Source organism: Phyllobates terribilis, unplaced genomic scaffold (genome assembly GCF_046119375.1).
Source record: "Phyllobates terribilis strain yellow unplaced genomic scaffold, ASM4611937v1 Scaffold_5__5_contigs__length_657084704, whole genome shotgun sequence".
NCBI lineage: Eukaryota > Metazoa > Chordata > Amphibia > Anura > Dendrobatidae > Phyllobates > Phyllobates terribilis.
This window is the reverse complement of record NW_027362765.1, coordinates 548105646-548117869: the sequence shown is the minus strand read 5'-3', so window position 1 is coordinate 548117869 and position 12224 is coordinate 548105646. Positions and strand designations below refer to the sequence as shown.

The 12224-nt window shown below is 48.8% G+C and overlaps 1 protein-coding gene across 2 annotated transcripts in view; it reads left to right on the top strand.

Moving 5' to 3' along the window:
* Window positions 1–12224, top strand: part of CDH23 (cadherin related 23) — a 1802240-nt gene that overhangs the window by 554461 nt on the left and 1235555 nt on the right. For both annotated transcript variants that reach the window (XM_073685852.1, XM_073685853.1), the window contains exon 4: window positions 11584–11726. In XM_073685852.1, the coding sequence (XP_073541953.1) occupies window positions 11584–11726 (143 nt within the window). The remainder of the gene's footprint in view (window positions 1–11583; window positions 11727–12224) is intronic.

The window sequence follows — 12224 nt, the reverse complement described above, 5'->3', positions numbered from 1 at the left end:
GGTCTAGCACAGCCAATCAGGAGCTATCACAGGAGATATAAAAGATGGGGGCTGACCAAAGAGCACCATTAAATGCTAGTGTAATGTAGGTATAGGAATCACAGGATTTTATCTCTATTTTTATAGACCCTAAAATCGTATTTCCTTTTGTATCTGATGCTTAGCTTAGCTTGTAACCAGACTATCCAAGTCTTTCTCTCTTTCTGCAATCCCTATTAGATTTCCATCCATACATTGTATACACAGCAACACTTTTCTTTGATTAACGCAGCCCAGTAGCATCACCTTACCTTTATCAACATTAAACTTTATTGCATGTCTCTATCATTGTAGCTGTATTATAGTATATGCTATTTATTTTCTTTTTGGGTTTTTTGTAAAAGTAATACTCTGAAAATTTAGCACAAGTAAGGCTAACCAAGCATACCAAAAAGAGGTTGGCTCAAAGTGAATCTGCGTATACATGCATTATACATTTGCTATGATGTTTATACAGTGTTCAGATATTCTTGGTGGATCGAGATTTTAGTACAGGAAGTGTCAGACAGAAGTGTGATTGTGTTAATTGGGAGGATAACTTAAATCTTGCACTTAAGAACTTTGCAATCTCCACCTGCAATTTCCATATTTTGCTGGTTATCAGACCATGCTCCAGCATTTCACTGGATATTAAGGGAAGGGGGAGTTAACCCCTTAAACACCAGGCAATTTCTTTTTGCACTTTTTGTTTTTTTCCTTTCCTCCTTTCACAAACCATAATCTTTGAATTTTTCTGTTGACCTAGACAAAAGAAAGTTTAATTTTTCACTTATTTTTTTTTGTAGTATGAGTTCTAGTTTTGAATGAGACTATTCAATTTATCAAATAATATACTTCAAAGCACGAAAAAATCCAATTGATGGATTAAAACCATACCACAAAATTCAAAAACATCACAAAAGAAAAGAGCAGCCTTACTTACCATGAGCAAATAACAATACCAATGCACACAGATGTTTTTTGTGATGTTTTTTGAATGTATGTCCCTTTGTGTTATGGTTTTAATTCTAGTTAAATTCTTAATGTAACTTTGATTTAGGGGCTCACAAGAAAATGAGAACCCGTGAAATTTGCTTATTTTGGCAAAAATATTTACCAATACCTTATTTACTTTTATCTTTTTCATAAATTTTATTGCAGATTGTGTTGGCTGGGTAAATAGGGGTTTCTGTCCTTGTGAGGTGCCAGTCCTGGGCTGCCCCTCTGTTTTAAAGCGATGAGTGTCACTAATAGTCTGTAAGCCAGACAGTGTGCCCTACATCTGTGTGCATGCTCTTTTTCTCTGCTATGTTTTTGAATTTATGTCCTTTTGTGTTATGGTTATAATTCAAGTCAGTGCAATCATGGTAATACGATACTTAAATGTATTAATATATATATATAAGATTTTATATATTTTAGTGGTTAAAAAAATTCAGAACTTTGTCAAATTAATTTTGGTTTGTATTTTTTATTTTTTTTTTTCAACTGATAGACCTGTATGAAGTCTTGTTTTTTTATTTCACTGATGTTTTTATTGATAACATTTTGGCATACATGCAAAGTTGATTGTATTTTTTTGTATTCTTTGGGAAAAGTGAAGCAATTGAAAAACTACAACTTTAACATTTTGATTTTAAGTTTTAGTGTTCACCTCATAGGATAAATATTTAGATATATTATTAGTTTGGACAGTTATGCACATGACAATACCAAATATGATAGTTTATCATTGTAGGTGTAGAAAAATGCTTTAAAAAATCATAGAAAAGTGCTTTCCAAAATAGAAATGTTAATAGTTAATTTTTATCGTTTCACAAATTGCAAAGTGAATAAAGAAAAAAGAGAAATATAAGTCAAATCAACAAATCTATTTTTGGTATGACTATCATTCTTCTTCAATCAAAGCATCAATTCTTCTAGTTATGAACTCGATGATGTTGAGATCTGGGCTCTGAGGTGGCCATACCATCACTTCCAGGTCATTGCCCTGCTGCAGAATAACTTTTAAGCAAATCAGATGCCTTCTTGTTGGATAAGTATCTGCCTGTATTTCTCAGCACTGAGGACACAAAAAAATGAGCAACATTGAGGATTGTAGAAACAGTGGTCACCCAAAGAATCAGTGCAGCAGATAAAAAACACATCACATTTACCTCCCTTTGAAATTGGGAAATGTCCAGCATTAGGCTGCGTGCCCACGAAGCATTTTCCAAGCGTTTATCTATGGAATTTACGCAGCGTAAATGCTTGGGAAACGCTTGGTAATCCGTCCCCCATGGTCCCCAATGACAAGCCGCAATGTCAATGCCCATGCTGTGGATTTTTCCGCAGCATTTATGCTGCGCTCAAAAATCCGCAGCATGTCCATTAATTTTGCGGACACGCAGCGTAATCGCCGCCATTGACTTGCATTGGACCGCGTGACATCCGCATCACTGCATCTGCACAAGCGGATATCACACGGTTCAATGTGCGGATGGTACCCAGGTCAGGAGGAGATGAGACTCTCTTCCAGACCCAGGTACCATAGAAACTGTAAAAAAAAAGAATTTAAAATAAAAAATAAAGATTATACTTACCTTCCGATGTCCTCCCGCAAGAGTGCAAGAGACCGGACGCGGCAGAGAAAACACCGGGAGGACATCGAAAGGTAAGTATAATCTTTTTTTTTTTATTTTTTACCATTCTTATTCTTTTTTTTTAACTAACTTGGTCACACTACTATAAATCCATGCCGGTTGCATGGATTTATATAGTGTGAACAAGTTGTGAAGCACTTTTCCAAGTGATGCTAAAATCGCTTGGAAAAGCGCTTGATAACCCGCATGCAGAAATGCATGCAAAAACGCTTGACAAACCTGGCGGGAAAAACGCATGTAAAAACCGCATGCATTTTTCCTACCATGGAGAAGCTTAAAAAAATATGCAGCATTTCTGCATTGTGGGCACATAGCCTTACTGGGAGTAACCCAGCTACACCTATCCATTTATTGGAGAGATCCGGTTAGAAGTGGCCTTCATGTAAGAATTGCAGACAAAACCATAGCTTAGACGCAGAAACAAGACCAAGTGACTCAACTATGCATAAAAACATATGGATTTCAGTGCAGAAAAATAGATGCGGGTGCATTGGACCAATGAGTCAAAATGTGATGTATTTGGCTGTAACAGAAGTCAATTTGTTTGCCAAAAGGCCGGAGAGTTGTATAACGAGTGTCTGCAGGCAATAATGAAGCAGTTTCTTTGCAAGTGGGGCTAAATTCCAGAAAATTAAGCTAGAGATTTTAACAGGATTATTGGGGTCCTCAATGCTCATAACTATCTTCAATTTAAAGAAGAACAAGTGACGCGCCCCTGGGCCTGTGTCGCGCTGCGTTGCGCACGCGGGAGCCTACCCGGAGCCGGATCAGTGGAGGGTTGTAGTCTCGTGGCGGTGACCCGGTCCGTGCCCAGGGAGTCAAACTAGACGGCAGTCTATTAGTAGTAAATAGTTGAGGACTACGCCACCCGTTGAGTGCAGCCAGGGAGCTGCTGCTGCAGGGCAGACCACTGAGGCCGGTGGTAGGATTGTGCAGCGTGATAGTATAACCCCCAACGGGAGGGGTATGGCCTCAGGGCAGCCGACGTGGATCATGGGGGTAGCAGGAACCACTCAGAGATGGTACGGTGTAGTTCAGGGTCTTTACTGGTAACAACGACAGACCCTCCCCGAGTACTTGCTAGCAAACGGGGCCTGGTCAGTCTTTGAGCAGATGGGATCTCCCCTGGCCAGGCGTAGTTGTAGGCCTCCCAAACTGACTGTACTCTTCTGGCTACCTTGCTAGAAGCTGATGTAAGTAGCCCACGTCCCTGAGTGTACCGTGTGGTGCTCACCCGTATGGCCGGTGACTCGGGGCCTTCTAATGGCTTCCGCTCCACGATGGCGGTGCTGGTCCCACGCGTGTGACCGTGCCTTCGGGCTTCTGGGCCAGAGGACCTGAAATCCCCTGCCTGACGGATTCTGCTGCTGGGTAGGAGTTAGTCCCCACAGCCTCGGACTCCGGGTCCGGTAAAGAATCTTCTTAGTCAGGGCGAACTCTGCAGCTGCCAGCCCCTGACTCCTTGTAACTCTGCTGTTTCCTATGCTGCTTCTTGTCTCCACTCTCCTTGTCTGACTCACCCTGCCTCAGCCCCGGGTTTATACAGGGGAAGTTCTTCCCCTCCCAAGACTGGGCAGGAGGTGTGGCATGCACAGGATCCCTGACCAAAGGACCTCCCACCTGCTCTCAGACATAACATTACATTACTGTGGAAAACCAGACCCCTGGGGTGCCACATTCCCCCCTAGTGAAATTTAGTACTCCGGGACTAAACACATTTAGAAAAACATAACAAAGTATAACAATAACAATACTATAAGAAAAACACATAAGATGGTTACGGCGTGTCCGCAACCGGATGCAGTCTTTGAAGAAAAGCAAAGGTGTCCATTTCACCAACACAGGGAGACGTAACCAGGTAGGGGTCTGTCCTACCCCGAGTCCTTAACAGTCTCTAGTCCATCCTGGGTTACGCTCCAACTATATACAAGGATTCCCGGTAAATCCACCAAGGTTTCCTAAAAACAACTGGAAACACAAAATTATACACAAGCAACAATACACAGATAAACATAAATAAAACTATTTCTACACTTCAAATTCTCCAGCGTGCGGGTAACTGGCCTCTAGTGGCCCTAGTGGACCTACGGAGCTGACTGTCTGGCCCTGAACTACAGGGTGTAGGAGCTGTCAAGGGTAAACTGGGCAGCTGTCTACCGGCTCTTTGTCTCACTAGGGGTACGGCAGGCTCACTATAAGCAGAGGGTTGATTCTCCTGTTCTACTCGTGTGGAGTCTTCTGCCTCCTGGACCGGCTGTTCTTCCAGCTCTACCCGTTGCTCCGTTGGTTCTTGGGATGATGGTTGGAGGAAGGTGAGTACGGGTACCACAACTGCACCATTGACTTGAGTCCAAGACCGAGGGAAGTCCCCGAGCACGGTACTAACCATATCTTCCCTTTCTCCCACGGGTCGATGGTCTTCTTGTTCCTCTTCAGGGTTCCTCAGTTGTTCGGGACACTTCTTCAGGTGGTCCCGGGACACAATGGCTGTGGTTTCCCCTCCGTCTTTACTGATGGTACAGACCTTCGGGTTCTCGTGGCTTGAGGGCAGTACGGTGTACGGGTCCTTCTCCCACTGGTCATCCAACTTGTGGAGCCGTCTTTTCCTCTTCAAGACCTGCTCTCCGGGTACCAGGGGAACAGCGGGAGCATACTGGTTGTAAGTCTTCTCTTGTCTTTCCCTAGCCTGACAGAGACTTCGCTCCACGCTCTCTTGTACTCTCCGGTACTGCTGCTGCCTCTCTGTGTCCCAGTCTGTTTCTGGTGAAGTGTCCTCAGGTGTCAGGACTCCCATTTCCAGGTCAACAGGTAACTTACCAGGTCTCGCCCTCATTAGGTAAGCCGGGGTACAGTTGGTGGAACCTACCGGGATGTGGTTGTATAGGTCCACCAGATCGGGCAACTTCTCAGGCCACAGACTGCGTTCTTCCAGGGGCAATGTTTTTAGAAGATCCATTACCACCTGGTTCATTTTTTCACAAAGTCCATTAGTTTGCGGATGGTAGGGTGTCGTCCTTATCTTCCGGCAGCCATACAGATTGCAGAATTCCTGGAAGACCTCCGCTTCAAAGGCAGGTCCCTGGTCCGTCAGCACTTGGTCCGGGTACCCGTGTGGACGGCAGAAGTGCTGCTGGAAGGCTCTAGCTGCTGTTTGAGCCGTTAAGTCCTTGACGGGGACGACAACCAAGAACCGGGAGTAATGATCCACGATGGTTAACGCGTAGACGTAGCCACTTCTGCTTGGGGTCAGTTTTACATGATCCAAGGCTACCAGTTCCAACGGTTGCCGGGTGACGATGGACTGCAGGGGAGTCTTCTGGCTGGCCCGGTCCTTCCTTCTCAGATTGCACGGGCCACAGTCTCTGCACCACTTCTCGATGGTTCCCCTCATGCCTACCCAGTGGAACCGCTCGCGCAGCAGGAACTCCAGCTTTTTCCACCCGAAGTGTCCAGCTCCGTCGTGGTATGCCTCCATCACCATGGCTGCGTCTCTTCGTGGCACCACTACTTGCCAGAGTAGTTCATGCGTCCGGGAGTTGACCATTCTGCGGCACAACTTCCCCTTGTAAAGGAATAGTCGACTCTTCTCCGCCCATAGTTGTTTGGCTTCCTCCGGAGCGTCTGGTTCAAGGCGAGCCTCCGGCCGAGTCAGCATCTCCTTCACTAGTCGGACGGCAGGGTCGCTGTCTTGCGTTTCCGCCCAGTTGTAGTGGGGTAAGGGGTTCAACGTAGCAGCCTGCTTACCCCTTACCCGGTGGGAATACTGGATAGTCCCATGACGGTGGAACGCAGGGAGTTCAACTTCTTCCAGTCCCTCCGGATCTTCTCCTTCGTCCGGCAGGTTGGGCATCCTGGACAGGGCATCCGCGTTAGTATTGGAGCGTCCTGCCCGGTATTTGATTGTGAACTCGTAGTTGGACAGACGGGCCATCCACCTCTGCTCCAGGGCACCGAGTCTTGCCGTGTCCAGGTGTATCAACGGGTTGTTATCCGTGTATACGGTGAACCGGGAAGAAGCGAGGTAATGCCTAAAGCGCTCGGTGACTGCCCATACCACGGCCAGGAACTCTAACTTAAATGAGCTGTAATTCTCGGGGTTCCTTTCGGTGGGTCGCAGTTTTCGGCTGGCATAGGAGATTACTCGTTCTCTCCCCTGCTGAATCTGGGACAGTACGGCTCCTAGCCCGATGTTACTGGCGTCGGTGTAGAGGATGAAGGGCTGGCTATAGTCCGGGTACGCCAAGATTTCATCCCCCGTGAGGGCCATCTTCAGCTGGCGGAAGGACTCCTCTTCTAGCTCTTCCCATTTGAAGGGCGGCTTCTGGTTCTTGGCCTTCCGGGACTGGCCTATCAGGAGGTCCTGCATAGGCGCTGCCTTTTTGGTGAAACCGGGAATAAACCTTCGGTAGTAGCCTACCAACCCTAGGAACTGCCGCACTTCTTTTACGCTGGAGGGGCTTGGCCATCCCTTAATTGCGGTGATCTTATCGGGGTCGGGAGCCACTCCGTCAGCGCTCACCACGTGTCCCAGGTATTGCACCTTTGGTTTCAGGGGGTGACACTTGGAGGGTTTCACCTTTAGGCCGTAACTCGTCAGAGCTTCGAACACCTCCGCCAGGTGTTTCAGGTGGTCCTCATAAGTTTTGGAGTATACGATGACATCGTCCAGGTACAACAGGACCGTCTCAAAGTTTCTGTGGCCCAGACAGCACTCCATTAATCGTTGGAAGGTTCCTGGGGCGTTGCAGAGTCCGAACGGCATGCAGGTGAACTCGCTAAGTCCCATCGGGGTGGTGAATGCGGTCTTCTCCCGGTCCGCCTCTGCTACAGGAACCTGCCAGTACCCGCTAGTGAGATCCAAGGTAGAGAAGAAGTTAGCAGATCTTAAAGCAGCCAATGACTCCTCTATCCTTGGTAAGGGGTACGCATCCTTGTGTGTGATACGGTTGATTTTCCGGTAATCTACACACATCCTCATGGTGTTGTCTTTCTTTTTGACTAAAACTAGTGGGGCTGCCCAGGGGCTACAGCTATCCCGGATTACCCCAGCCTCCTTCATGTCTCGAAGCATCCCCTTGGCGTGTTGGTAGTGTGCAGGGGGTACGGGTCGATACCTCTCTTTTATGGGAGGATGATCTCCCGTGGGGATGCGGTGTTCTACCCCCTTGACCCGCCCAAAGTCTAACGGGTGTTTACTAAACACTCTCTCATACTCTTGAACCACCCGATAGACTCCTTGTTTCTGATGTGAGGGAGTGGAATCAGTACCCAAATGTAGTTGCTGACACCAGTCCTCCATGTCTTTCTTAGAGTCGTTTCCTTCCTCCGGGTGAGATGGAGGCAAGGGTTCCACAGATTGTATAGAATTTTGATTAGTGGTATATAATTTGGCTAGCGTGGCATACCGGGGCAGGTACACTTCCCTCTCCCCGATATTTATTATGCGAATGGGCACCCTCCCATGGCGTACATTGACCACCCCCCGTGCTGTCAAAATGGTGGGCCTACTGTCTGAGTAAACTGGTTCTACCATTGCCTGGTAATCTCTTCCTCTCAGACCAATAGCTGCCCGGCACCAAATCATCATTTCACTTTTTGGGGGCATGGCAATAGGAAAAGGGTCACACATTCTTACGCTACCAATCTCACCGCCGGAGAGTTCCACTTGTTGCCGTTGCATCAGTGCCCGGATCTCTTTCTGGAGCACCCGCTGCTCGCCGGAGCTGGCGTTCTTGGCAACCTGCTGTAAAAGGAAAATCACCTCTGCAAGACAATTTTCAATTACGTTAGTTCCTAGAGTTATTTTTGGGTGACTCTCATGTTTATCAATATCTACAATGATCAGTCCCTGTGCGGCCAGTTCGACTCTACCGATTTTGAGGGCCACCTCTTTAAATCCGATCTGTGGCACGGGCTGGCCATTGCTGGCGATGATACTCAAGTCGTCGTCAGGGTAGTGGGTAATATCCGAGTCATTCCAGTACTGCTTGAAGAGCACGTACGGGATGGTGGTGACCTGTGACCCGGTATCCAGTAGGGCACTCATGGGAATGCCATCCAGTACCACAGGCAAGACTGGACGTCCTCCCACATATCTGTCGCGCCAGTTCGATGGGCCTGGTGATCTTTTTCCTGGGGGTTGGCCCTCTACCCCAGGTTGTGCCCGTTTAAAGAACAGTACCTTTCCATATGTCCGGATTGATTGCAGCGGCGGCAGATGGGTCGTCCGTCCTCGCTGTATCGGTCACTGGGTCTTCCGCTGGCCGGTGGGGTCCTCCTTGGTCGACGCCACGGGATGTCCTCCGGTCCGGATGCCAGCTGGATCTTCCCTGGGGTGGAAACCTGTAAAGACTGCACAGTTCGGGTTAGCGCAGCAACGCTCTTAGCTAGCTCTTGGACCTGATGGTGTAGGTCTGGAGCCGGGTCATTGTCCAAAGCCTGCGCATCAGCTCCCACAGGCCCTGCTGACAAGGGCGCCGCCTCCTGGTAGTAAGTGGTAGTGGGGCGTCTGTGGGTCACAACGCCACCTGGTGCCGGTTCTCGGAGCACCCGGATGGCTCTGTCCTTGAACTGTGCAAAGTCCAGATGGGGATCCTGTAAGGCCATTGCCCGCAACTGGGTTCGGTGGGCATTGCAATATAAACCCTCTATAAATTGTTCAGTCAACAGCCTGTCCTCGTTTCCCACCCCATCAGGGTCGGTCTGCTTTATGGCCCTCAGGGCCTCTTGTAGGTTTAGTGCATAGTCCCTTATACTCTCATGCGCTCGCTGCTTGCACCCGTAGAATCTAAGCTTAATCTCGGCTGAGGTGCGGGTATCAAAGGTGTCCTTCAGCCGGGTTAGTATCCCTGCGACAGTCTTCCTCCCAGGTGGCCAGGATTTTACTTCCCTTTTGGCTACCCCGGTTAGTTGGGCCACCAGGATGCTCACTTTTTGCTCTTCTGTGAGGGGGTACACCTGGAAGAGGCTATCCAGCTTTTCTCTAAAGTCATGCAGGGTATGTGACTCCCCTGAGTACTGGGGTAGCCAAGCTGCTCCCGGGATATAGGGCATGGTGAAGGGCATAACTGCAGCAGCGGTAGCGCTGGCGGGGGTTGGGGCAGTGAAGCTCTCCTCCGTATCGACATCTTCCTCCCCCCTAGTGGACCGTGGCCTACCTTGCGATGATCCTCTTCCGTAGGCCGCGGCTCCGCAGTGGATCGTCAGGGTTGAGGACCTTCCGTCGCGCTCCTGTGACGTCGGCGTCTGCTGGGCTCCTTCCAGGACCTTACGCAACGTCCGGACGTGAGGCGGGGCTTCAGTTCTCGCGCGCTTTCAGAGTCCACGCCCCTCTTCTTCCCGCGCGGCGTCCCCAAGATGGCGTCCAACGGCGGGAAAACTCCACGGATGGCGGGAAGAAGGCCGAAGATGGCGCCGGATGGCGGGAAACTTCACCGATGGCGGGAAGAAGGTAGAAGATGGCGCCGGATGGCGGGAAACCTCCACGGATAGCGGGAATCTTCACCACTGGTAAGTTTGAACAGTCTTTGCTTTTCAGGCACGCAGTACCCGGTGGTTGCGGGCACGAGATCCTGCCGACTACGCCAAAGTTGACGCGCCCCTGGGCCTGTGTCGCGCTGCGTTGCGCACGCGGGAGCCTACCCGGAGCCGGATCAGTGGAGGGTTGTAGTCTCGTGGCGGTGACCCGGTCCGTGCCCAGGGAGTCAAACTAGACGGCAGTCTATTAGTAGTAAATAGTTGAGGACTACGCCACCCGTTGAGTGCAGCCAGGGAGCTGCTGCTGCAGGGCAGACCACTGAGGCCGGTGGTAGGATTGTGCAGCGTGATAGTATAACCCCCAACGGGAGGGGTATGGCCTCAGGGCAGCCGACGTGGATCATGGGGGTAGCAGGAACCACTCAGAGACGGTACGGTGTAGTTCAGGGTCTTTACTGGTAACAACGACAGACCCTCCCGGAGTACTTGCTAGCAAACGGGGCCTGGTCAGTCTTTGAGCAGATGGGATCTCCCCTGGCCAGGCGTAGTTGTAGGCCTCCCAAACTGACTGTACTCTTCTGGCTACCTTGCTAGAAGCTGATGTAAGTAGCCCACGTCCCTGAGTGTACCGTGTGGTGCTCACCCGTATGGCCGGTGACTCGGGGCCTTCTAATGGCTTCCGCTCCACGATGGCGGTGCTGGTCCCACGCGTGTGACCGTGCCTTCGGGCTTCTGGGCCAGAGGACCTGAAATCCCCTGCCTGACGGATTCTGCTGCTGGGTAGGAGTTAGTCCCCACAGCCTCGGACTCCGGGTCCGGTAAAGAATCTTCTTAGTCAGGGCGAACTCTGCAGCTGCCAGCCCCTGACTCCTTGTAACTCTGCTGTTTCCTATGCTGCTTCTTGTCTCCACTCTCCTTGTCTGACTCACCCTGCCTCAGCCCCGGGTTTATACAGGGGAAGTTCTTCCCCTCCCAAGACTGGGCAGGAGGTGTGGCATGCACAGGATCCCTGACCAAAGGACCTCCCACCTGCTCTCAGACATAACATTACATTACTGTGGAAAACCAGACCCCTGGGGTGCCACACAAGGACAGTAATTCTTGAAGTGATGATTTGGCCCTGATCTCAACATTATGAAGTCTGTGTGGGATTCCTTGAGAGACTGAAGGAATTATACAAGCTTTGATACATAGATCTGTGTTTAGTTCTCCAAGATGTTTGAAACAACCTCCCTGCTGAGTTTCTTCAAAAACCGAGTGCCTGTGTATCTAGAAAAATTGATCCTTTGATGCAGTGTTGAGAGTGCATCACATGTAAGCAAAGCCCACAAATTGCACAAGTGCTGTTTTACACTTAATATCTTTAGTTTGACACTTGGTATGAGATTAATATGATAAATCTTCCATATTAAAATAAAATGGGTAAAACTATATAATTTTTTTCCAGGTTCTTCAATAACTCAACTACGTGCTCAAGACTATGATGGTGACAAATTGGTGTACGGAATAGTAGGTGATGAAGCCAGTAAATTTTTTGCTGTAGAAAGTGAAACCGGCGTGGTATGGCTCAGGCAGTCCTTGGATCGAGAGGTAATACAGAAATTAAAAGGCTACATTATGGAAATGTTTTTTTTTTTAAGATTTCAGTGTATTTGCTCCATTTTTGGAAAGGTTTACTTAAAGAGGTTCTCTAATATATTTTAAACTACAGCCCATCCAAGTCAGGATAGGTTGTAGGCTTAAAACATACAGCTCCAGAAATGTGTCTCAACTGAAAAGAGCTGAATCACACATACCTCTGTCAGCGGCCAGGAGCATGGCTGCGATATGTGAAGAAATATGTTTTAATCTTCATTGTGCTAGGCAAGGAGATGTCCAGCTTCATCCTTCTCCTCCGTCAGCCTGACAGCTTTATTGCAGTGCACTGACTGTGCCCAACTGGAAAACAAGTAACAATGAGGAGGACAAAACTGGACATAACCTCCTTTGTGCTCAGCGAGGAACAGATATATTTTATCACATATGACAGCCGTGCTCCCAGCCGCTGACTGAGGTATGTGTGATACAGCTCTTATCAGCTGGGATTCA